This window comes from Medicago truncatula, chromosome 3 (assembly GCF_003473485.1).
Source record: "Medicago truncatula cultivar Jemalong A17 chromosome 3, MtrunA17r5.0-ANR, whole genome shotgun sequence".
Lineage (NCBI taxonomy): Eukaryota > Viridiplantae > Streptophyta > Magnoliopsida > Fabales > Fabaceae > Medicago > Medicago truncatula.
In genome coordinates, this window is record NC_053044.1 from 54,345,216 (window position 1) to 54,371,210 (window position 25,995).

The 25,995-nt window shown below is 34.7% G+C and overlaps 3 protein-coding genes across 3 annotated transcripts; all 3 read right to left on the reverse strand.

The window, feature by feature from the left end:
- Window positions 1-3,960: 3,960 nt before the first annotated feature.
- Window positions 3,961-8,567, reverse strand: LOC25490097 (aspartate aminotransferase 1). The gene is made up of 12 exons (XM_013606531.3): window positions 8,198-8,567; window positions 7,734-7,805; window positions 7,103-7,164; window positions 6,921-7,004; window positions 6,695-6,794; window positions 6,471-6,591; window positions 6,156-6,319; window positions 5,760-5,897; window positions 5,386-5,507; window positions 5,213-5,307; window positions 4,967-5,087; window positions 3,961-4,301 (listed from the first exon to the last, which is right to left on the reverse strand). The coding sequence occupies exons 1-12, from the start codon at window positions 8,408-8,410 to the stop codon at window positions 4,217-4,219; spliced, it is 1,377 nt and encodes a 458-aa protein (XP_013461985.1). The 5' UTR covers window positions 8,411-8,567; the 3' UTR covers window positions 3,961-4,216.
- A 1,461-nt stretch (window positions 8,568-10,028) lies between these two features.
- Window positions 10,029-14,356, reverse strand: LOC25490098 (eukaryotic translation initiation factor 3 subunit L). Its single transcript, XM_013606534.3, has 7 exons — window positions 13,760-14,356; window positions 12,837-13,168; window positions 12,006-12,345; window positions 11,231-11,379; window positions 11,023-11,116; window positions 10,587-10,658; window positions 10,029-10,422 (listed from the first exon to the last, which is right to left on the reverse strand). Exons 1-7 carry the CDS (start codon window positions 14,261-14,263, stop codon window positions 10,378-10,380), a joined length of 1,536 nt encoding a protein of 511 aa, XP_013461988.1. The 5' UTR covers window positions 14,264-14,356; the 3' UTR covers window positions 10,029-10,377.
- Window positions 14,357-20,501: 6,145 nt separating this feature from the next.
- Window positions 20,502-24,100, reverse strand: LOC25490101 (uncharacterized). The gene is made up of 3 exons (XM_013606537.3): window positions 23,536-24,100; window positions 21,494-21,574; window positions 20,502-21,359 (listed from the first exon to the last, which is right to left on the reverse strand). The coding sequence occupies exons 1-3, from the start codon at window positions 23,909-23,911 to the stop codon at window positions 20,941-20,943; spliced, it is 876 nt and encodes a 291-aa protein (XP_013461991.1). The 5' UTR covers window positions 23,912-24,100; the 3' UTR covers window positions 20,502-20,940.
- Between the last annotated feature and the right edge of the window lie 1,895 nt (window positions 24,101-25,995).

The following is a 25,995-nucleotide window of genomic DNA, read 5'->3' on the forward strand; positions in this document are numbered from 1 at the left end:
AATTATCACCGTTTCATGTTGGTATCAGTTTCCTATCCGGTGTCTATGTTCGTGTTAGTGCTTCATAGATGAATAATCATGCTCAAAACCATGGAAGAGTGTTTGTTTACGTTTGAGCATGGAAATCAAGTGGCGGAACAGTAAGTTCAAGTAAAAACTGTCTTGGAAATAGTTTTAGGGTTTGAAAGAGTGTTTCATTTAAAGTGAGAAAAAACATTACAGATGATTACGAGAGAGAAACATAAAACTTTAAAGCGATGAGCGGAGTTGACCAAAGAGTAGGGTTGGATGCAGGGCCGTCCCTAAGAATTCGGGGGCTCGGCTCTGAGAATGAAAAGAGGCCAGTGATAAAATCAAAACGTATTTTTTTAAAAAAAGCAATGATCTATTTATATTTTTTAAAAGATAAATATAAGGTGCCGTATATATATGGTACACCCAAAGGTAAAAATGACTACCGTATACATGAGGAACCCCCGCCTAACACCAAAAGCAAAAGGACCTAATTCTAATAGGCCTAAAAGACTAAAACAAGGAGACAGAAAATGGCTGGGGATATTAAAAAAAAAATTGGAGGGCAGTAGTACTGGTGGGTATTAAAAAAAAATTGAGGCCCATGACTGAGGGAGGCCCAGCTCTGTTGAGCTGTTTGCACCTCCTCAGGGACGGGCCTGGTTGGATGGAGAGAGAGAGAGAGAGAGAGAGATAACGTACGTACCTCAGAGAAAGAGAGAGAGAGAGAGAGTTCATTAGCAATTTTGTATAAGCCGTGCGGCACAGGCAAAGTTATTCGAGGGAATGGGTATTTATAAGCGCCATAATTTAGGGTAAAGGTTTTGTTTACGTTTCCTACCAAAAAAACAAAAAATTGTTCCACAAGTCCTTGTTCAACCAACAAAAAGAAAAGCATTATTAGGTTGGACGCCGTGACCGGGATTCAAACCCCGACTTGTGTGTATAAATTTTTAATGATTATTATCATCTCATCGACTCATCCTACTAAAAAATATATTTTAATCGGCCACGAGAAAAAGTGGTCTCGAATATAAACTTTCCCTTTTACCCTAAATTCACTCGCATGTGTCCAACCTGGCTCAACTCTCAATGTCAATATCTTGACGTGAGTTTGAATAAAAAATCTTACAATTGTGTGATTGATGTATTTGTCACTTTGTCTACTTCCAAAAAATATATAAGTATATGTATCTAAATCTGCATTAACGTGTTCATTTTTCTACTTTTATTGATAAAAATAATAAGGGTTATATATGTTTTTGATCCCTATAAATATGTCAACTTTTTCGTTTTAGTCCCTCTAAAAAAATTCTTCAACTTTTAGATCTAAAAACGTTTTTCATCACTTTTAGTATCTTATTTAAAGTAAATTTGTATGTAGAATTCATATTTATGAATAAAAAATTTCATAAAAATTTATAATATTATAAAGATCTCTTCCAAAAAAAATTATAATTTTTTAACAAAACATGAATTAAATATAAATTTTAAATTTTTTGCTTAAAAAAATTCATATTTAATTTATGTTTTGTTGAAAATATTTAATTTTTCTTGGGAGTGATTTTTACAATATTCTACACATTTCTGCACAATTTCATTAAAAAATATTAAGTTAAGTTAAAAATAGGGACTAAAAGTGGTGATTGAAATATTTATAGGGACTAAAAGTTGAAGGAAAATTTTAGAGGGACTAAAACGAAAAATTAGTATATTTTTAGGGACAAAAAAATATTTAACCCAAATAATAAGTTTTTAATTAAGTTTATTTGCGTTTTACTATATTTTCACTTTTGTTTTATTAAAAAGATAGTTCAAGAGAGATATGGTGAAATAGTGCAAAGATGATGGAATTCCTACAAAGAATGAAGACTTGTTGACTAAGTCAGGTCTCGGAGCAATGAAAACCTCTTTTAATGCTATAAAGACTAAAAACTAACACCAAGAAAGCCAATGGTTGTTACAGTCAACCATAACCTCAAGCTACGGCCGTAACAACTAGATTTAATTTTTTGTTTTTCTTTGTAAGAAGTTGAATGGTTTTAAATATGGCTTAGGCTATACAAAACCCATCCTTAATGTATTGTAGTACTATCTAACAGTGCACAAAATCAAAAGGCTTAGGCTATAAATATGGCAAGCCTAACCTTTGTTTCACACGACGTTTCATCATAGATCTTTTGTAGTTGTACTTGTTTTCAATAAAAGTTTTTGTTTTTATTTACATGTTCTCTTAATTTTTTGAGATAGCTCATTACTATGATGAGTGAGTAGTCTCTCTTTGTCTTGATAACATGAAAAGTAATCATATGATGAATTTTTCCAAAACTCCATTCTTTTCTTTTGATAAGGGAATTCAAAACCTAATCTAGTCTTAATGTGTTAAGAAAAAATATTAGACATCCACTTTAGTCAAGAGACAAAGATGTTGCTAAAAATATAAAGCTAGACAAAGGTTTCGAAGCATAATCCCTCCAAAAAAATAGGTTTCGAAGCATGAGAATAGGAAGTTGTGTGATGAAGTCGGTAATCAGACTTATATTGTTAAAAGAGAAACAAGCATTTGATGATGTGAACTGGGTTAATTTAAAAAAGGTTAAAATTGATATTTTTGATGATTTGTAGGGATATAATTGTTGAGGTGTGGAGTAAATTATTCATTCTCGATCCCTCTATAATAAGGTTTTGGCCTACCAAAAGTGGACTTATTAGCTCATCTAGTCACTTGGTCGCAGCAAAGACAAAACCCTAAAACCTCTTATAAATACATATTTGGGTCTTGTTAATGAGTGTCCCCGAGACACTCTTTAAGCATTTCTTATAGAGTAATTGTTCTTTTAAAAAAGTAAAAACTTCAATTTCCAATGCAATAAATGCACAAACTTTCATAAAATCTTACCACTGTAGGTCTTTAAAAAATATCGGAGGCACTCGTTAACATTTCTCATACATATTATCCGTTGGCAAAACCAATACATACTTTATGTTGAGTTTTAACTACACATATACAATCAGTAGCACTGTTGTTTGATCCATTGCATTCTTTTAATCAAGAAAATTACACCAGTCTTTGTTTGAAGATTTTTTTACCCTCTTCACCTATCTCTTTGGTGTATTTCCTTGATTAAACAAATTTGTTAGATCATCAGATATCCTTACAACAATTTGTTTGTTGTTCTGAATTCAAATCAGATGGTGTTTTTTTCCGTTGTAATTGTTGTTGATTCGAGATGATTGTTTTTCTACATTTCTTTTTTTAAAATTTGTCATATTCTAATAGATGATATTCATTAAATCGCGTTACTCATTGTTTTATCGTTTCCGGTTGTTTTGGTTTTCCTTGTGTATCAGAAGCATTTGAAATCCTCGTGTCATATCGATCAATGGTGTTCCAAAATTCAGTTTTTACCATGTCTGTCAAATAATTGACTTATGTTCTAAAAAAAATCGGTTAATTTACCGACAAGGTCATCAAATCCTTCTAAAACGATTTTCAACCAAAATCCATCTTTTGCTAACCACTTTCCACCACCCATGAGAGCTTTACAAGGGGTTTTAGCATCAGAATAAGCCTAGAAACTCAAACTCTAAACTAGCATGTTTAATATATTCTTGTCATAATCATCATCGACTTCAAGACCTAAATCAAAGTAGGGATTAAGCCTCAGAAAACTAGCATCATTAAGCCTCAGTAAATTAATTTTATAATAAATGTCCATTGTTGAGTTATAATAATATGATGTATAATTTTTAGGAGATACTAGACTTGCAAGACTCTTTTTTTTACCACAATGTCAAACCCTTGAATTAAGAATACGTTCCTGCTCAAAATTATTCCGTTTCATCCAAAAACCAACCGTTACCTTTTCTTTTGTAAGAGGAAACTTAAACCCCCATAACCAAACAAAGGTTGAGACTGAGAGCCATCGAGAAATTAAGAAATTAAAGTACAGGGCCAAATCCACCAACAGAGTCGTTTTTTTCTTTTTCAATATTTCTTATGAGAACTTAACGACTCTCCACTGCCACAGATGTACAAGGAAAGTTCTCTATGGAGAGAAGGCATCAGGAAGTAGTTTGTAATTCTCACATCAAATAAAAGACTTAATTGTTTTTGACAAATAAAGGTTTCATTGTTGATGAGACACTTATTAGACAAAAATATCCACCATCACGGGGATGAATTGATAACGAACATTGAAATTTAAGCAACTCGCGTTACAACTGCATGTATTGCATCGGCCAGATGTGGGACTGTTTTGGAGCTCAAACCAGCCATGCTAATCCTCCTGCACAATAATAAATGAATGTCTCGAGTTATGTGGAATTTCAGCCTAAATGAATGGTTACACATCAGGGTTATCGGAAACATATATATCCATGCTGTAGGTAGAGATTAACAGCAAGAGACAGCAGAAGCAAATAGTTACTGAGACAGCATCATTTCTCATAGTCCTTAAAAAAATGTACAACATTGCTGGTCAAACACAAGTTACTCACAAATATTAAATATAAGGTGTGTGCAAAAGAATGCAACTCAAACTAAAAAGTAACTAAATACCACATCAAACAGTACTTGTTTTCAAAAATCTTTGGTTCAAGAGTTTGTTTATAAGAATTTGTCGTTTTTTAAATGAACTGTAAGAATTTATTTAGACTTCAAAAACTAGTCTTGATAATAAATTCTTGTTATAAAAAATGAGCATAATGCAGAAAACACAAACATATATGTATGATGACTTGATTCAGAGAATAATGGATTCTAAAATTTAACCCCCAACATGTTGCACATTGCAACTTCATATTTATGAACAGCAAAAGAAATTGGACAGCAGCACAGTACGCAAGTTATAGGCACCATGTTCACACTTAACTGGAACATAAAGAAACAAAAGAGAATGTGCATCCTACTCGTCTGAACTAATTGAATAAGTCAGAAATAAAATTGTCTTACCCATCAGATGTCAGGTATATATGGTACTCTTTAGTCAAGATGGAAACTTGCTCAGGATTCAATCCTGTGAAAGTAAACATTCCAATTTGCTTGATAATGTGACTCCAATCACCTGGTGTACCTATTCAATTGCAGGAGAAATAAGTACAACTCAAATAAATGTTAACAAGAACTTCTCGCATGATAAAGAACCATACAGAAAGGACAAGCCAAAGGAATCGCAAAAGATTCTTTGTAGAGACCAACCTCTAGCACGTAAAGCATCAAAAAGTTGTTGGCGCATATTGATAATGCGATCAGCCATTGCCTTCAACTCAATAGTCCAGTCATTGTACAAATCCCTGAAAGAGGAGCAAAACAGGTAAGAATACATATGTCTAAGTCCAGCCAAGGGAGGCAGAAGTATATTGTCTCACTACCTGTCCTTGAGAATGGCAGCCACAATGGATGCACCATGAATAGGAGGACTTGAGTACATGGGCCTAATCACAAGTTTCAGTTGGCTCTCAACCCTGCTTGAAACATCAGCTGACTTGCTGACCTGGGGAGCAGTTGTTGTAGAAAATGAAAATCAGGGAAACTCTTCAAAAACACATGTTACTTGTGGCTACGCTTCTTTATATAGAAAAATCTAAATTTATCAATCACATTATTTGTGCTAAAAAGATAACATGATTCAAATCATAAGCAGGGAAAAAATAATATTGAATGGGGCGAAATACAAGGCCAGCTCACTAATTACTACTGATGAAACCCATAAAATTGTCTCCATTTAATGTTTTGAAATGCTTACAATGCTCAAGGCACCAACACGTTCACCATAAAGACCCATGTTCTTCGCATAACTCTGGGCTACCAGCAATTCTCCACCATCAGCAACAAACAAACGAACAGGCTGTGCATCTGCATCTAGACTTCCACTGGCAAAACCCTGTTGAACAAAAATAGATATAGCTTAAAAAGAGTTTTCAATAAAAGAATATGCATTGGAGACATGGTAGAAGTATATTCTTGTGTGGACATTATTCACCATAGATTATTCCAAGAAATGGGAAGCTTCAAGATTCAAGAGATTAGAAATGGTTGGATTTGTGATTTTGAAGTAAATATTTGTAGATTATGTCCACAAACAAGTTTCTCAATGGTAGAAAACAAAAGGCACGATGTTGGTTGAATGCAAAATGCTTGCCTGATAAGCACTGTCAAAGAAAGGTAACAAAGATTTTGATCTTATCAGATGTCTAATCTGCTCCCATTGTTCAAGCGTTGGATCAACACCAGTAGGGTTATGTGCACATGCATGTAGCAAAACAACAGATCCAGATGGGGCAGAACCAAGATCCTCAAGAAGTCCTATAAGGAACAAGGATGGGGAAATAACATTAAATAAAATCCAATTATGTTATGGAGTATTGATCATGATGCATATTGTGACACGCGAATGTTGATACAAATGCGAAAATAAGGAATGAACATTTCACAGCTTGATAGAATAGTTTCTAACCTTGAAAGTCAAGCCCTCGTGTTGCTGGAGCATAGTAGCGATATGTTTTGACAGTTAAACCTGCCAAGTTGAAAACCTTTGTATGATTGCCCCAAGTAGGTGTTGGCAAGTATATAATGCGCTGAAAAGATCAAGGCAAACAAACACGGTAAGCCCAACGATATACAGCAATATTGGTTAAAAAAATATAAAGGGGAGAAAAATTTAAGGATAGATCACTTTACTTGATGATAGTGTTTAGCCAGAAATTCACCCCCAACTCTTAGCGAACCAGTACCAGATAAACCTTGAACAGTGGTAACCCTGTTCTCTTGAATAGCAGGGCTATATTCAAAAAAGTTGGCAAGAGAACAGTTAGGAACTGACTGATAAGAATATTTATCTGCAAACAAGAAATTATTGATTGAACAAGAAAAGTTAATATAACAACATCAAGTTTCAATTATTAACCTGTCTGCACCAAAAATAAGCTTAGCACTCAATTTGTTGAAATCAGCGAGCCCAACAATTGGAATATACTCCTTGTTGCGTGACCTAAATACAATGCAGAACAGAAATTTATATAAAGACCGAAAGAAAAAAATTATCTTTACAAATGAGCAAAAAGAAAGTATAGTGAATCAAGTACTAACATGTCATTCAATAGTTGGCGTTCAACTCGCCTCACAACATCCAACACAAGGGGCTTACCTTCCTGGTAAGTATCACAGGCCATTAGTAAAAGTCACAAGTCACAATAAGTAAGTATAATTTCAAAGCTTATCTTGACACTTTAATTGAAGCTTTCATTGTTCATTACCTTATCGATCTATCATTCCTTAATATGCATTTTCAATGACCAAATTATGCAAAAGATGATTATGCAGTATAGGTCTGTTTGGAATGACTTATTTGAGTTTATCTCCTAACATAAGATTTGTGATATTGTTTGACAAGCTTATAAAAACAGCTTACAACACTAGCTCATAAATTGTTCTCAGCTTATTTTCATAAGTTCTCCAAAATAGTTTATGAGAAAACAATATAACTTTTTCTTTACTATCAAATGGCTTATACAAAAACGCTGTAATCATTTCTGCTATAAGCTGCAAATAAGTTGTATATCCAAATAATGCCTATATATTTCAGAATGAAGACGTGTTAAACTCCAACACTGACACATGTGATTTGCATTCAATCACTTCAATTTTTTAAATTATTATACATTAGTGTCGTGTCCGATGTCCATATAGATTATGTATCTCAAATAAATAAGATTCTAACCTCAGTTCGGTAAGCACCAACACCCAAGTTGAGCTTAATTGGGCTTGGATCCTTGTTGTAAGCGACAGTTACCTATTTTTCAAACACAGACACAAGAAATAGACAAAAAAATAAAAAATAAAAACAGAGGTAAGATAACAGAGCAATCATCAATAACAAAATTTTGGAATGAAATTAAATTTATGTCACTATCAAAGTTGCGTAAGCTTCACAAGTCACAACACAAGAAAACAATTGACATCAGCATCAGAACCGTATCGCTTTGAAATTCATTCATGCGTAAATTACAATCAAAATTGCATAATAATCTATCAAATAAATAAAAATAACTGAAATGAATTAATAAATTGAAATTGTGCAGTTAAGATCACAGACGATCTTAATATGATCACGAAATTGGATCAAATAAAAAAAGGTAAATGAATAGTGATCTGATGATCGAAGAGAAAGAGAAGAAAACATACACCGAGGATAGGATCTTCAGGAGCACGAACGAGATGAGCGAAGACGGAATCAGAAGAAGCGGTTGGAGAAGGAGTGATGTTTTGAGAAGCCATTTGATTTTGATCGTTAACGTCGAGAAAGTGTTTTGCAATAGTGTCTAGCCTGCGATCAGATGAAGAAGAATAAGAAGAAGAAAAAGTGGTGGTTGATTCGAGAATAATCGGTGGGCGCATGCTGTTTGATGTATATATTCTATGTATTATTTCCTTGGTTTTGGTTCCTATTTAAATTTAATTTAAACTACCAAAAAATATGTAGAAAGGTATACTCTCGTGAACTTTATGCGGTTTGTAACAAGAAACTTTATGCTGTTGTTGAAAACTCTATATATGGAGTAATGAATTTGTTTGGTTGTGGTTGTACAATGCATGCTTGATTGATGGAGACCCCTTCTTATTGTTATCACGTGTCATGATCATGAAGCAAGCATGTATAAACATGATGTAGTATGTAGTAGTAGTCGGCGGGTTATCTATCTATCTTATCGCATTCTTACCTAGGTTCCCCCGTTCTTCTCTCTTCAACTTGTTTGTTGCAACAAAAAACAATGCCGCAAGTAAAGGATATCGACTACCAAGATCATGTTAACTTGTATCTTAGGAAACAAGAAGTTAATGAGGTAAAAATATAAAAATATATAAATTTTAAATCGGAATATAATTTTTTATTTTATTTCTTGATGTTTGTTTTAAGAACACGAGTTAACATTTTTTATATTTTTAATCATAATAATTAAGTTAGAGTGTCGTCATTCATTGATAAAGTTCCTGTCAAAAAGAAAAGACAACAGATGAAGTTGATTGATGAAGTATATAGATTTTTATTAACCAAAAAATGCTAGACATTAGTGATTTATTTGACAGTCACAAAATGATTTAAGTAAACACACATTTCATTAGTTGCTTACAAAGTTAAAAATTCAAATGCAAATCATTAACCATTTAAAATATTTTATCAATTACTAAAATGAAATATTCTTAGGCTTTGTTTGCGTGTTTGGAAGAAAAAGGAGGGGAAGGTTTAGGAAAAAAGGAATGAGCATGTGGAAGAAATAGAAGAAAATGGGAGAGGAGGGCTTTTGGAGGGTTAACTTTTCTTCATAATACAAAACCCTCCTCAGTTGGAGGAACTAAAAAATTGTATTGGAGGAGGGTTTTTGGAAATTTTGGAGGATTAATAAGAATTTTTCAAATTTAATTTATGTTGTTATAATATTTTTAAAATTAAAAATAAAGCAATCATATGCATTAATTTACCATTCTCTAAAAAACTACTCTTTTAAAAAATTTGTAAGATTTCTCTATTTTTCTTCATATTTTGCACCACTCAAAGTCTTTCCTTTCCTTTCCCTCCAAACTCGCAAATAAAGTCTAAGTCGTCAATGACTTATAAATGCACTTTAGCGGTTAATGACATACATGTCAAATAAGTGATTAATTAAGACCCCAAAAAACAAAAAAATAATTGTGCTAAACCTTCGATTTCTAAAGGAAATGAACCTTAAAACCGCCAAAAATTGTTCCCGTGATAAATCAAACTCATATTTGTGTTACAAAAAATCATTGTAAAAAAACTATTTGTGCTAAAAATATATTCTAATTTTATCTAAAAAAAAAATTATAAAAAATCATTAACAAAACATTATTCACCCAAACGTAATTTGTCGAGTATTTGTACCAAATTGATGTTTAAAAACATTATTGGACAACTGATGACAAACTGATAGTGAACATCACATACTGAGTGAGGATAAGAACAAAGGACAGCTAACAGAGTTTGCGACTCCTCCACTTTTGAAAGGCCCTGCCGTATCATTAATCTACATATTTGTACTGTTAAGTGATAGATGCTACAAACTAGCCATTAACAGTGTTCAGCAATAAACAAGGAGAACAACGCACCAAAAGAAACATGGTATTTGTCCACAAAAAAAAAAGGAACATTGAATCTTTATGCCCTCATTTGAAAACATAAGTGGGTGGGTAATATCTCTAAAATAAAAGACAAGCAAAAAATAGTATTTAGTATTACATGTAGGAAGCTAACTACATCCTCCTTCCACTTCAATAAAATGTGAACAAAATTCTGTCGGCAAAGCAAATTAAAAAGGGAAACCGATAAGGGTGCAAAGTACATCAACTCACTCCAGCTTTATACTGTCCATCTCGTTGATCACCTTTTCAAGCTGCAAACAAGACAGACGAAAATGGTTTACGTAAGAACTAATAATTACTTCGTAACAAAATGCAAGCAATGGGCTCCAAAAGTCAAATGTTTTTGTCTAAATTTTAGAGAGAATACTCTTGACAAATATAAATAATATGGACCGCAAAGGAGACGCAACCATACCTTAACAACCTGACGCAAGAAGTAATCTCCATACCGTTTGGAAGGTTTAGACTCCACAACATGAATTGTGTCCTGCAGTAAATGAAAACATCATTAAAAATTTGTTGCAGCATCATTAGAGATAAATATTGCTATACAGTTCAGTTCCTAAAGCCTGATTCTCGCCTTCAAGCTAGGACAATTAATATGAATTCCTGACCAAGAAGCGAGTTAACAAACGGTCTGAGCTCAGAGTTACTTGATCATCAATTTCATATAGATTTTGAGAACAACGAAATGATACTACTGTAACCAAAACAACACAGGTTTAAACTCAACAAAATACCTGTGTTAATGTAGCCCAGAAACTATTTAAAAAATTTAAAAACTGAATTTGAAATATGAATCTCTTCAAAGAGAAAAGGATTAGGCAAGAGGAAATAGTAAGCAAACTTACATCATCAATATAGAAATCTACATCAGCATTGGATATTATTTTTCCAGCACTATCAACAGCATGAGTCTTGTGCTTGTATGTCATCAAGATAGTCCTGCCAAGCAGCAAAATGGAAATGCATAAACAAACTAGTGTCCAAATATATATTTAATAAACAAAAAATAATATTGATCCAAGGAAATGCTAGATTAATTAGAAGTCTTGCAACCTTAAAGTTGGTTCATCTACTTCCATGTAACTTGCAAGTTTTGCAAGGGAGATTGTTGAATATACTTTCAAGAAGGTCCGGAGACCTGATAACAACTGTTGTTGCTTTGCTTCATAAAGGAACAGTTTCAATTGAAGTCTATACGCATCCTGGGGAAAGAAATAACTTTAAGTAATTTATATATTAAAAGGGGGAATTGGAAAGGAGCAAAAATAACATCTAAACGACAGCTGATGGGTTGAGTGGACTTTGTCAGATCATTGTAAACTTCAAATAAAGCCATTAACATAGAAGGCTCAAAGTCAATAGAGGTTTAAAAACAGACATGTGAACATAAATGTCGATAAATGAGCATATAACTGTAGAAAAAGAAGAAATATGTACCCCATAAAAATTCAGGTAACAAGCATGAGTCATTCTAAATGAAATTCAAGAGAACTTGAGTTTCAAAATGTCAAAATTCTTTTTATGACAGCTCACTAACTGCTCAACTGATTATAGATTAACAGATCATTTTCTCTTTCTCTTTATGCAGCTTTTTGGGAGATGGAGCTAGGTACTCCAAACCAAATTTATTTCACTCTGGAAGCAGAGATAATTGCTCATGAGTCACAAGTTAAACAAGAAAGAGAAAGAGAAAACAAGGACTTCGAAATTCAAATTTGAAGCTAATTGGAGCTAACTTCAAATTTGAAATGTTTGGGTCTATGCACTCACTCAAAATGCTCTATGGTCCAGAACCCAGATCACAGATGGAGTCTAAGATAAGATATACCTGGTTGTAATTTACTAGAGGCTCTTCAAAACTGGGCGCTGAAGGGGTAATAAACTTGGGGCATGCATATGAGAAGAGCTCATCATACATAGCAAAAGCCTCATCATCATATCGTTGCATTCTACTCATCTTTTCGCCATACTTCTCTCGCAACTGAGAGTTCACGGTTTCATCAACAAGCCTGCTTTGGGGGCAGAGCGAGAGGGAAATCGCCAGCAACGCATACATTTGTTCATTCTTCTTCAATATCTGTTCATATTGTGGAGACTTCTGATGGTACACCTTGTACTTAAAGATGTACAGTAGAATTTTGTTGAATTCACGAATTGCATCAACGTATCTGTAGAAAAGGCTACATTTCAGGCACACGTAAAAAAATAAAAAATAAAAAATAAAAAAATAAAAAACTTTTGAAATATATTTCTACAATGGAGATGCCACACCTTCAAATGATACTCAACTACTTGCCAATTTCTAATGAATCATAAATGCTCAGTTGTAATTCATAACCTAAGAACCCCAGAAAGAACCGAGATAGAAATCCCATGCCACGTGTGCAAGATGTTATTCTATATAAGACAACACACAATGAACACTACCAATATTATTTGAGCCTGTGGACATAAACACTACACTGACAGAATAGAGACGGCCATTCAAGTGATACAAGGCAAAGCTGCCTCAAATAAATAAGTAGTTTAGTTGGTAATCTTATTTTAGTTAGTTAAGACACGTGAATAGCTAACATCATGAAGCTATTAGTGAAAGAGCTACATGTCATCATATACGCACAAAACAGCAAGCAAGCAATTAATTAGTGGAAGTCATGACCTGCGGAGCATAAGATTGGCAAAACCGTAGTGGTAAATGGTGGTAATGTGGCATCCAATAACAATGGTGTAAACACCTGACTGACTAATATCAATAGGTTCCAAGCACTTGAGACCAGTGTGATAATCACCCAAGAGACAATGAACCCTCAGCAAACCAACCATACTAAAATACCCCAAAACTTTCAAGACATTGCTACCACCATTGTAATCATAGCCATCATTTGAAGTGAATTGCTCAAGCCCTTCCTTCTCCTGCTCGAGTATCTGAATAATCGTTGACTTCTCAACTAGCGCTTGCAAGAAGTTCAGAACACCAAAAACATTCCAAGCCTAAGACAGCAAAAGACAACATAATTAAGACCCTTTTTGGATGAACAGCTTCATTAAGAGCTTATGTAAAATATATTTCTACTACAAAAGATAAATGAAGCCAAAATAATTTCATATAAGTTGTAAGTTGTTTTCATAAGTCAAGTTGGAGAACTTGTGGAAGTGAGGTAAAAACAGCTATGGAACATGTCATAAGTTGTTTACATAAGCTCTACCATAAGCACTTATTTACCATGATAAGCGCTTGAGTATAAGCTATTTCTATAACAAAGGATAAATAAAGTTAATTGTTTTCATATAAGCTATATAGTTGTTGTAATAAACTATCTTGGAGAGCTTATGGAAATAAGCTTAAAACAGTTTATGAACATGTCATAAGCTGTTTTCGTACGTTCTCTCGAACAGTCTCACAGGTTGTTTGTGCGGATGGATAAGCTCAAATAAGTCCATCCAAACAGACCCAAACTCAAATAAATCAATCCAAACAGACCCTAACTCTGATAAAATAGATAAATAAAAAAAAAAAACAAATACAAATGAAATTCAACTTTACACAATGAATTACAATAAAAATGAGCTAATTATATATACCTGATCGAACTGTTTCAAGAGAGCAATTTCTTGTTCAGTTTTGTTCTTCATTTTAGCACGATACTGACAAAAGCTTTGAAACTGATAAACAAACTCGTCAACCATATCCCAAAGCCATTGATTCGGAAGCTGCATATTGACAACACCATGAAGAACAACCTGAAAGAGACTACAGTAATTATCCCACGAATCGATTCTCTGACGAAGCGTAGGAGTGAGACGAGCATAGAGGTGGCGAAACCACATCTCACGGTAGAGAAGACAGAAGACATGGTCGTTGTCGACGTATTGAGCGACGGCGTCTACGGAGGGCCATGGTGTGTCCTTGAAGAAACGCTCAGATAGGGTTTGGAAAGAGGTTTCGTACATTTGGTGGATCTCGTATACATTCTTCTCTCTGATGTGACGGTAGAGGTGAACAACAAAGGTTTTGACTGGATCGGGAACGAAGTTGGGATCGTAGCCTAGGTCTTGAGCTTGGAGACGTTCTTCGTCGTTCGCCATTGTCGCAGCAGATTCAGAGAGAGTGAAGGTAGCTTACGGCCGCAGTATCCAAACAGATTAGGGTTTTTGTTGTTTCACTGCGATTAATTTACTCTCAGGATATTTGTTTTTAGAGAATTGTTGTTCGCACACGTTGTTTAGCTGAGAAACACAACTAAATTATCTAAATACCCCCTCGGTAGTTAACTGCATAGGAATTTGAAATCCGGCTGCAGTTAACTGCCGAGGAAATATTTCATCAGATGAAACAGCCACCTGCTCCCCCTACACACTATTTTCTTCATCAACTTCATTTTCCATCTCCATTCCAATCCCAAAATCCAATATTTTTTTCCAACAATCCTTGATCCAAAATCATTCAAGCATCAAGCATAGGAGGTATCAACACACTTTTGATGTAAAAAAACAGGTATTGTGCATTTTATTCGATTGATTTTTTTATTATTTTATGGGTATCTACGTGAGTTACATAGAACCCTGTCATGGGAATCCTCGGTAGTATACTATCGAGGAAAACCTCGGTAGTAAGGTGCCGAGGAACTCTTGGTGAAAATTTTTCACAGCGAAAAATGGCAGCTACTGCCAGTTTTCAAAAAAAAATTTCTTTTATTTTTTTTTTGTTTTTTTTGTTTTAATTCATCATGGCATTGATGTTTATACATTAGTTAGTTGTTAATTCATGTTTATATGTTGTATAATTATAGTAATGGTAGAGAACGCGGAAGATGTTCCGGGAGAGACAAAAGAAAATTTTGTTGAAAATTCCGGAGATGTCAAACCGCCTAAGGTTGAAGCGAAACCAAACATTGATGGAGTTTTCGTCAGTGTTGAAGCTTCAAAGTATGTTGCCGGCTTCGATGTCCTCCCACTTCAAGCCCACGAGGTCGACACGGCTAGATTTTTTTTAGACGACGTTAAGTCGAAAGATAGAGATGAATTGCTTGAGTGGGTGCGTCGACAAGCAAATAAGGCGGGATTTACAATTGTCACACAAAGATCAAGCTTGATCAATCCAATGTTCCGGCTAGTGTGTGAAAGGAGTGGAACTCACAATGTTCCGAAAAAAACCGAAGCATGCGAGAACGGGCTCAAGAAAATGTGGTTGCTTATTCATGATTAGTGGATATCAAAGTAAGCAAACAAAGGAATGGGGATTGAACATTCTTAATGGAGTTCACAACCATCCCATGGAGCCGGCTTTAGAAGGACACATTCTTGCCGGTAGATTAAAGGAGGACGACAAGAAGATTGTAAGTGACTTGACCAAGAGCAAGATGCTTCCAAGAAATATTTGGATACATTTGAAGAACCAAAGACCACATTGCATGACAAATTTGAAGCAAGTGTACAATGAACGTCAACAAATATGAAAGGCAAATAGGGGTGACAAGAAGCCGTTGCAATTTCTAATCTCGAAGTTGGAGGAGCACAACTATACTTATTACTCAAGAACACAACTTGAAAGTAATACTATTGAAGATATTTTTTGGGCTCATCCAACTTCCATTAAGTTGTTTAACAATTTTCCAACGGTTTTGGTTATGGACTCCACCTACAAAACCAACATGTATAGGATGCCAATGTTTGAGGTAGTTGGGGTGACTTCAACCGATTTGACATATTCGGTTGGGTTTGAATTTATGACACATGAGAAAGAGGAAAACTTTGTTTGGATTTTAAAAATGTTGCGTAAACTTCTTTCGTCAAAGATGAATATGCCTAAGGTGATTGTTACCGATAGGGATATGTCTTTGATGAAAGCGGTTGCACATGTTTTTTCGGAAAGTTATGCAATGAATTGTTACTTTCATGTGCAAGCTAATATTAAACAAAGGTGTGTCTTAGATTGTAAATATCCTTTGGGCTTTAAAAAGGATGGGAAAGAGGTGAGCAATCGCGATGTGGTGAAGAAGATAATGAAGGCATGGAAAGCTATGGTTGAATCGTCCACTCAACAGTTATATGCAAATGCATTAGTGGAGTTCAAAGATTCATGTAGTGATTTCCCAATTTTTGTAAATTCTGTCATGACCACCTTGAATGAAGTGAAGGACAAAATTGTGAGGGCATGGACAGACCATGTGTTGCATCTAGGTTGCAGGACCACAAACAGGGTCGAATCGGCTCATGCTTTGTTGAAGAAATACTTGGACAATAGTGTGGGTGATTTGGGTACTTGTTGGGAGAAAATACATGACATGTTGTTGCTTCAGTTCACTGCTATACAAACATCCTTTGGTCACAGTGTTTGCGTGTTGGAACATAGATTCAAAGATGTTACTTTGTACTCGGGGTTAGGTGGTCATGTGTCCAGATATGCTTTGGACAACATTGCTTTGGAAGAGACACGTTGTAGGGAAACATTGTGCATGGACAATGACATTTGTGGTTGTGTTCAAAGGACATCTTACGGCCTACCATGTGCATGCGAAATTGCTACTAAGCTCCTTCAAGAGAAGCCAATTTTATTGAATGAGATATACCACCATTGGCTAAGGTTATCTATGGGCGAAGAAAGTAACGAAGTTGCTTTTTGTGTCGAGGTTGAGTTGAAGGCTATTGTAGAACGTCTAAAGAAACTCCCTTTCCAAATGAAGCTTGAGGTCAAAGAGGGTTTACGGCAGTTGGCATTTCCTGAAACAACCTTGATGTCTCCACCACCACGAAAAGTACCAACCAAGAGAGCAAAGAAAAAAGTCGACATTGCGAGGTCTAAAGGAAAAATTACATCGACTAGTCGGATCCCTTCTTCTTGGGAGGTTGTTGATTCCCAAAATCCGGATAGCCAACCGTCGCCATCACCAACAACATCATCGTATAAAAGGAAAAAAGGTGCTCGTCTTGGTAAAACATCACTTTCCCCACTTCCACCACCTACTCGGTATCCAAAGCCTAAGGCTATCCCGGTTATGCGTCCTATTGATTATATGCCACGCTTCATGCTTCCATTTATTGAAAAAGGGGTGGATGTTATCGGCGATGGACATTGCGGATTCCGGGCTATAGCCGAGTTCATGGGCTTCACCGAAAAAAATAATCTCATGATCCGTACACATCTTATTCAAGAGTTGATAGATCATAGAGATGATTATGTTGAAGTATTTGCGGGTGAGGATCGTTATAACTACATTTTTAAACGGATTACATCCTCCCGCAAATACAAAAACTTGTGCACATCTTGTTGATAAGTGGTTGACTTTTCCGGACATGGGACACATTGTTGCTAATTATTACAAAATGTGTGTGGTGGTGTTGACAAATCTTGAAGTTGGAAAATCGGAATCGTTTTTCCCACTAAGAGGGCCACCACCGCCGGGTAATCAAAAAACTTCCATCTTGTGCCTTGGGGCAATTCCAAATCATTTTGTGCTTATTTCCTTGAAGAATGGTTGTCCACTACCTCCATCATCTACGGAGTTGCACAATCACAAGAAAGAAGACGCGGTGACTTGGGAAGATGAGTATTTGGATCAACATGAGTTGTTCCGAAAGCTCATGGCTATTGAAAGTGGAAACAAACCGTCCAAACCACAAAAGGAGTCAAACAAAGTGGCGCCTATTTTGTTGGACACTCCCGAAAAACCAAAGCAACAATTTGAAGTTATTGCGGAAGATGAGGAAGATTCTATGTCACTTGATCTTCTCCAATCACTTGGTCTTTAATGAGTGATTTTTTTGTCGGTGTTAGTTTTTTTTTTTTGGTAGAAATTACACCGACGTATTTTTTGGGGTCGAAATTGTAACGCCAATTTTTTGTGGCCAATATATAACTAACATTATGTAATTTATATTGATATATATATATATATATATATATATATATGGTAATATGACTTTTATGTGGTGAAAATAATGCAATACTTATTTATAACTTATTAATGTTTACGCATTTGATTTATTCGTTATTACATTCCATTTAATTTTGTTCTAATATATGATTCTTTTGTTAATTTTTTTTTCAAGTGAGACATGTCTGAGGTTGCACAAATTGAAGGGTGTGTTAGGTACTCCGCGTTTAAAAAGACGGTTAAGGTTATGATAACGCCGACGGACTCTCTTGACAATTTGAAGGCACAACTTAACACTTATTTTGAGCATCTTGGTGAAAATCAATATACACGTCACTTATTTGGTCAAATGCCATGCATAGACCTAGAAGAAGATAGAGATGAATACGCATGGAAAACGGCAAGCTATATGTCTTTGCTTATTCGCGACGACGGCGACGTCGGATTTGTGTTTCGGAATATGGTGGAAGATAATATATTATATATGTATGTTCGTTCCATATGCAATTGCGTTGAATGTAAGTAGGGATTTAATTTAATGATGTGTAATGAGTAGTTTAATTATGGACACTTTGGAATGTTTTGAGTAGTTTAATTTGATGAATTTCAAACGTTTGTTTAATTTTAACCAAATGTCAGTTTAATTTAATTATGAACAATTGTAAAAGATATTGTACTTATCTTCATTATGTCCGAGTTTCAATCTTGTATGAATTATTTTGCCTTTGGAAATGCTCTGATTTAATTACAGGTAAAAACTGGCCGAAAAAATGGCTTGGAAATGTTTAAAATTATGCAGACCCACTGTCTGCATAATCAGTTTTCCTCGGCAGTTAACTGCAGCCGGATTTCAAATTCCTCGGCAGCTAACTGCAGAGGGGGTATTTGGATAATTTACTTGTGTTTCTCAGCCAAACAACATGTGGGAACAGCAATTCTCTTGTTTTTAAGGAAGCAAATACAGTAACTTTGCATCCAGAACTGTGGAATCAATTTTTCAAAAATCAAAAAAGTGTCATTTTTAACCTTAACCACTGCTGCTCCGATTAACGCAACCCTTATTTTTAATAGTTTTTTTTAGGGGAATAAAGTTTTTTAGTACACTCTACAAAAAATGATTTTTTATATGTACAATTCAATGGTGTCTTAACCCCTTTTTGTCACAGGTTTAAATGTGAAGAAGTAAAATGTTCGAGGTTCGAACATCGACTCATGCATATATTATAAGTTCACGGAAACTTCAATCTCATCAACTAATAAACGCGACAACTCACGTGTTTTTAAACACGTTAAATATTCTAACAACATATTATTGAATATATGTATAAAATAATTTTACACTAACATTACATACAAATAAAATCCATTTTTTAGTTTTTATTTTGAAATTTTAAATTCTCTTTCGGCTGAACTTAATTCAAATAAATTTTAAATAATGATTTGTCTATCCAATACAATATTGCATATGTCAAAGACAAATAAAAATGGTAAGTTTTTATTGAAAACAAAAATTGTTTATTGTAAAATTATGTGAGAAGCCTACATTGGACGATTAAACTCTCTCTCTCTCTCAAGATATTTAATAACGAGACATTCTCAAAGTTGGATGTCTCGTTAATCGTTATATAAAACCCTTTAAATTTTATGAATGTAGTTGGAAGGGGAGATCTCACGAAAAAGTAGACAAGGAGATTCTCGAACAAAAATTAGTTATCATCAAAGTAGATAGATACTTCACATCAATAAATAAAGGAGAATGTTAACCAATGTCCTTAGAACATTTGTTAAAGTACCAAAATAAGTAATTTTGCAATAAAAAGTTGTGTAATTTGAAGACGTCAAAGTTAATTGAAATCGAAGTATTGATCAAAATTATTAGTTCCGATCAATAGTCAAATTAATTTTTCAACTCTATTTATAAGTAGGGCAATGCAATTATTCTCTACAGTTGCGTTAATCCATAAGAGTTTATGAAAAAGAAGAATGTTAACCAATGCTTAAGCATCCAAAACAAGTAAGTTTTTATGAAAAAATTGTGTAATCATTTCTTGATCAAAAATAACATGTTATATTTCCAAGACAAAATTTCTATTTGAAAATTCTTTAATCATTGCCCTAAGGACACTGGTTAGCAATTGATAGCTACCATAGACATTATGTCCATGGGTCGGGGGTTCGAATCCCAGATTCCCCACTTCTCCACCATATTGTGTGTGAATCTCGCCACTAGATTGCACTTAAGGTGAGAACATGTCAAATTGTCAGGAACCTACCTCAGATTCAAAATATGCTGAGCTTTTCTTTTTCAAACAGAAAATATTTAAACATCAAGAGATTCATTATCTTAAGATATTGGCTACTTGCCAAGCACAAAGCTGTGGAAAAAAGCTCAGCGACAAGCTCCCAAACGTGATCTTTTGAAGTTTCAAGATTACTCTATGGCCTATAACTTCACGCAAAAGTAAAAACCACTTTATCTATTAAGTAGCTCCAAATGAAGCACACAAACCATGTAAAAAAAGTGAGCACGAACAGAGATTACTATGCCATCCACCTCAGGAAGTCAAAGCTTGGTCATTAACAAATTAATAAATATTAACAAACTAAACTACCTCGATCCCTAATATATGAGGTGAAATCCTCGTCCAAAGGAGCATCAAGTCCATACTAGTCCATACCCCTTTAACCAACATCTGTAATTGTTATCCTCATCCAAAGGAGCATCAAGTCCATACTCCTTTAACCAACATCTGTAATTGTTATTCTCGTCTTATGATACATGCTGAAACAATTATTTGTCCAAAACTGAATTCCACCCATCATAGCATTCTTCAATTCATGAAAGGCTTGAAAGATGGTGCCAACTTCTTAGAACTGAATTTATCGAGTTCACGGTATTTGCCTGTTTGAGTTAGTATGTGTTAAATGAGGTGCCTCCTCATAACTGTCGGGTTCATCTTCTTCATCAGAAGAAAGAAGGGATGAACCCATCCATGCTTTAAAACCTTCATTAACACGTCTTTCCACCTCTGGTGTGACTTCCAGGGGAGTCGTTTCCAACATTTCGAGACCTAGATTTCGTCCACTAAAGCTCCCCTCATCAAGAATCAAAGCTGCCTTTCTCCTAAGGAAGAAGGCAGTGCCACCGTATAGAACAGCCAGTCCCCACGATGCAACTTCATAGCACCAAAACAAAGGTGTAGAGCAGTTGCTCATGAATGTCAAGAGACTTGAACCAAGAAACAAGGCAAGAAGACCAAAGATGATGGCAAATATAAGATTCAAGATGGATAGACAGCGAACGCCACCTGTAGGTTATCCAATATAAAACTTCAATTAATTGAACCAATAAAATTTTCCAGTGTCGGATGAAAAATGAGGCCTTAATTGAAAGTGCACAGAAGGACATAAGTGAAAATATCAGACAGTAGAGGAATCATACCCCGTCTTGAGGCACAATAATTATTGTCAACCACCTTCAAGCATCCATGCCTTGTTGGAGCAGAATAAGCTACAGTGATACCTGCAAGATAATTATAATATAAAATACAAGATAATATACCAGGAATATAAAATAAGTGTTTATTTATAAACAATCAAATAATACTGCACAACTAAAGAAGAGAAGAGTTATAAAATAGGCTGTGTATAGTACAGTAAAAAACAAGTTATGGATCAAGAGGGGAAGTACAAAATAGAGAATGGAAAATCACTCTTTAAATAAATATTTGGATTACAGTTTGCACATTAATTTGCAGTTTGGCAAAATAAACAGCAACAACCAAGCCTTATCCCACTAAGTGGGGTTGGCTAAATGGATCAAATTACACCATAATGGTCTATGATACACCATATTTGGATCCAACTCATTAATCTCTAAACCTTTCCTAATAGTTTCTCTTAAATTTTTTCTAGGTCTTCCTCTCCCTCTTTCGATCCGACTCTCCTCCATCTGATCTACTCTTCTTTCTACAACATAGGTCTTCTCTCTACATGCCCAAACCACCTAAGCCTATTTTCTACCATCTTTTCTACTATAGGTGCTACCCCAACTCTCCCTATTGGATTGCAGTTTGCACCTTAATTTGCAGTATGTTTGGCAAAATAGATATATGTTTTCCTATTGAATAAAACCATAGTTTGCAAACTTATATCCAAATATGCTCTTAGCTGTTGGCACCACAAACCATCAAATATGTTCAAGATCATCAATTCAAGAAGACAATAAAAAAAGGATTAGTTCTGCAAAAACTTAAGCTATAGATTAAATATAGTCCAGAGCATGATAATGTGGCTGGCAATCTTAAAATCACGTTATTTGTGAAATCTTTAAAAGGAAATTACATGGTTGGAACTGTCCTTTTATCGAAAAATTCCAACAAGGTCAGGGGATTGTACTGAAAGTACAAATGAGAAACAGAAACAGTCCAACATAACAGAGATGGCATTTGTGCAACTCTTGAATTGACAAATTGGTGCAGGCTGCAGCTGGTATCGGTTGCTTCTCTTAAGTTGAAAAAGTAAAATTATTTGATTTGGATGAAGCAAACTATACGGTTATGCAAAGTTAGACATCCAAGATTTGAGAATGTGGCACTACTCTGCTCTAAAATTGACACTTCTCCTTCTCGACTTTCATCTTAGAAATGAATCAAGTGATAAAAGTTACACAAATGCTAGGAAGATTTCCAGAAAAGCACCAAGTGGTCAAAGTCTCTAATAATCCTCTAGAATACTATAAATCTTAGATTCAAATTTATAAAGAGGACAGAAGCATACTTATATCGCTGATGTCAAACATACAGCAAATAACAAGATCCATAACTATAGTTTGTCTTTGCATTCTAATTTCCAAAAATCATAAACTAGACAAGTTTATGGAGAACTCAAAACAATTTCCATTATAAGCATCACGGTTATTATCAATTCAACTTGCATCATATAAATCAATGCTTTTTCTCTCTCTCTCTCTCTCTCTTTCTCTCATTTAATATTTTATTGACATTAACCATCTTCATTAGGTTTTCTAATTTCTATACTTTTAATTCAAAGCTTTTTCCTTTTAGCTGTGATTTCACCATGAAAAGGATTATATCTACAGTTGAGTTCTCCCCATTTTTTAGCAGCATACTCTTGAAATTTGTTTCAATGCCAAAAAATCCTCCGCCTCAAAGGAACTGCAGTCTGCTACCTATGATATTGTCTTAATTATTATATCACATGGCAACTATAAATATTTTCAAATCAAAACTCTCAAAAAATTACATGCAATCTCATCTCTGGGTGTAGACCCTGGTTTTAGAGAAACTCAAAAAATGTAGCTTTTGTAAAATCACTGTCACTGTGATTCAACTCTGAGATTCTGTTAAACTCGCTGTGAATCCAAACATACACTAATATCCTTTTATTGTCTAGCATGCGTGTATTAATAATCAGATAAAATTAAATCCTCCTAGAATGGAACGATGAAATTAAATTTCTTACCAGCAATGAGATAGACGCCGGAAAGCACGAAAACAATGAAAGAAGGAATGAACACAACCATCCAATAATAATCAGCAATCTCTTGATCGGTAAGATAAAAAGCACCAGGAATCAAATCCGAATAAGAGCCACCTTTCATTCCTATTTCTATCGATTGAATTTTCCGAACGCAAAACGGTCTCTTCCCATCGCTACCGGGAAACACTATCTTCAAACTAATAACCGTAGAAACAATGATTGCAAGCCAAATTATAGCCACAAAAGAAATTGTCACTGGTCTTTGAAGCTTGCCCCAAGCTTTTTGTTCTTCTCTGAGACTCTCGTACTCGCGCTTGGGCATAAAGGCTTGCCGAAGCGCGTCGCTGATGATCGACATCGACAGAAACAGCAACCGGCTTTTAAATTAGGGTTTCCAATTTCTTCCAGATTGGTTTATTAAAACCCCAACTCTGATGAATTTAATCACTGAAATCTATTGCTGCAGAGTGAGAGTGGTTCAAAATTGTAATGAAGGATCAGCGTTTGAATCTCGAATTAAAAATGAAATGATTAAGAGAATTGTTGTTCCTGATTTGACTGTGACACACGAACGAGTATTTTATGAAAATGCCTTTTTATAGTTTACTGGCGAAGTTTTTAGTAAACTCACGGCAGTTTTCGGTAGTTAACTGCTGAGGAAATCTGAACTAAACCAGAACGCAGAACCATTCCCATTTCCAAAACAATTTCAAAATTCTCAATTTCTCTCCAATCTTCACCAAATCCATTTTCACGAATTGCAAGCAAATCAAGTGTACATTATCACAAGTAAGTTGTGTCAATCATTTTAATGTTAATGTTAATTTGTTTAGGTTGATTTTTTTAAAAAAATTAGAGTAGTTTGTATGTGGTTAGGGTTGATTTTAAAATTGACAATTTGATGATTGCATGTGTAGTTTAGGAATTGATAAATGAATGTAGTTGTTGCCTATGTTGTTTAAATCATAATGTGGCTTTGAATGGTGGCAAATGAACACAATTTGAATATGTTTTATACTTTACACACAAAGTGTTTGATAAAATGCCTCAGTGACAATTTTATAAATTATTTAGTTAGTTTAGGTTATGGAAATGATATAAATGATGTTAATATAGTTTGGTTAAGTGTATATTGATTTTTTAGTTAGTTTAGGTTACGAGAATTATGATGGACACAAATGATTTAGTTGTATAGAAATGATTGAGTGTACGTTAATTATATATTGAATGATGTTTAGGTTATTATGGAAATGATAGACATAAATTTTATTGTAATGATGATTATATTGAATGATTTTAGGTTATGGAAATGATGTTCATTGTTGTACTTTTAATGAGTTTGATTATGTTTATGTTTAGTTTAGGTTTAATGTGTTTGATTAGGTTATGGAAATGATGTTAATTTTATTATTTTTTGTGTAGATATGGTCGATCAGGACCCCATTGATCCATCTAAGATGATTGGTGGTAGGCGTGCGATGACTCAGAGCTACCGGAGGGAGAGGCAGAGCGGCCACATCCCAAAGAGGGGTAGAGGTCGGAGGGGAGATGGTTCAGGGAGCTCTCAGGCTACACAACCTGAGGAGTCACAGGTTGTTGACCCGTCACAGCCTCTTGACCAGTCTGGGGTGGAGTATGTAACACCCCGTTTTCCCAATATACAAATTTCTTAAACAATTATCAGAGTAAAAACCATAAATGGGATATCACATAGAAACGTAATCCAAAACAGTTAAATAATGATTTAACCTTCACAAATTATCTTTAACATAGCAGCGGAAAATCATAATCATAATTCGTAAAACGATTTTGGCACGCAGGCCCAACAAGTATCTCAAAAGAGTTTATCAAAACATAAGCAGTTCACGTAAAAGAATGAAGCATGTTATAGCATATAACCCCATCCCGTTACGTATCAGAGCGACCTAGACGACACAGTGAAGGCAAGGCCAACTCACGAAGCAACTGCACACTAAGCACGATCACCTGCAAGTTACCCATACGAAGGGCAACATTTCCAAGCAGAAGGGGTGAGATTTCATAATACAATAACATTAATCAATGTAATCGAGAATCATAAATTAACATCATATTCATTCTATTTCTAACTTTGCATAATTGCTAAACAGTTATCACGTAATCATATATCCAATCATTAGGAATAACATAACATAATCAATAAACACATATCACGTAATCACATAATCAATCATCATCAACAAGGCATCTTAATCATGACAATGTGACAATGCTCTTAGACTTCTTATATGCATGTGGTACCAATCGTCATCATAAGTATTAATATACTTTAATCGTGCGGAGGACAAAGCTCCTATAAAACGTGCGGAGGACAAAGCTCCTAATTTTCGTGGTGAGGACTAAGCTCAATGATATGCTATGCATGGACACTTATGAACAAAACACGTAATCATCGTAATCAAC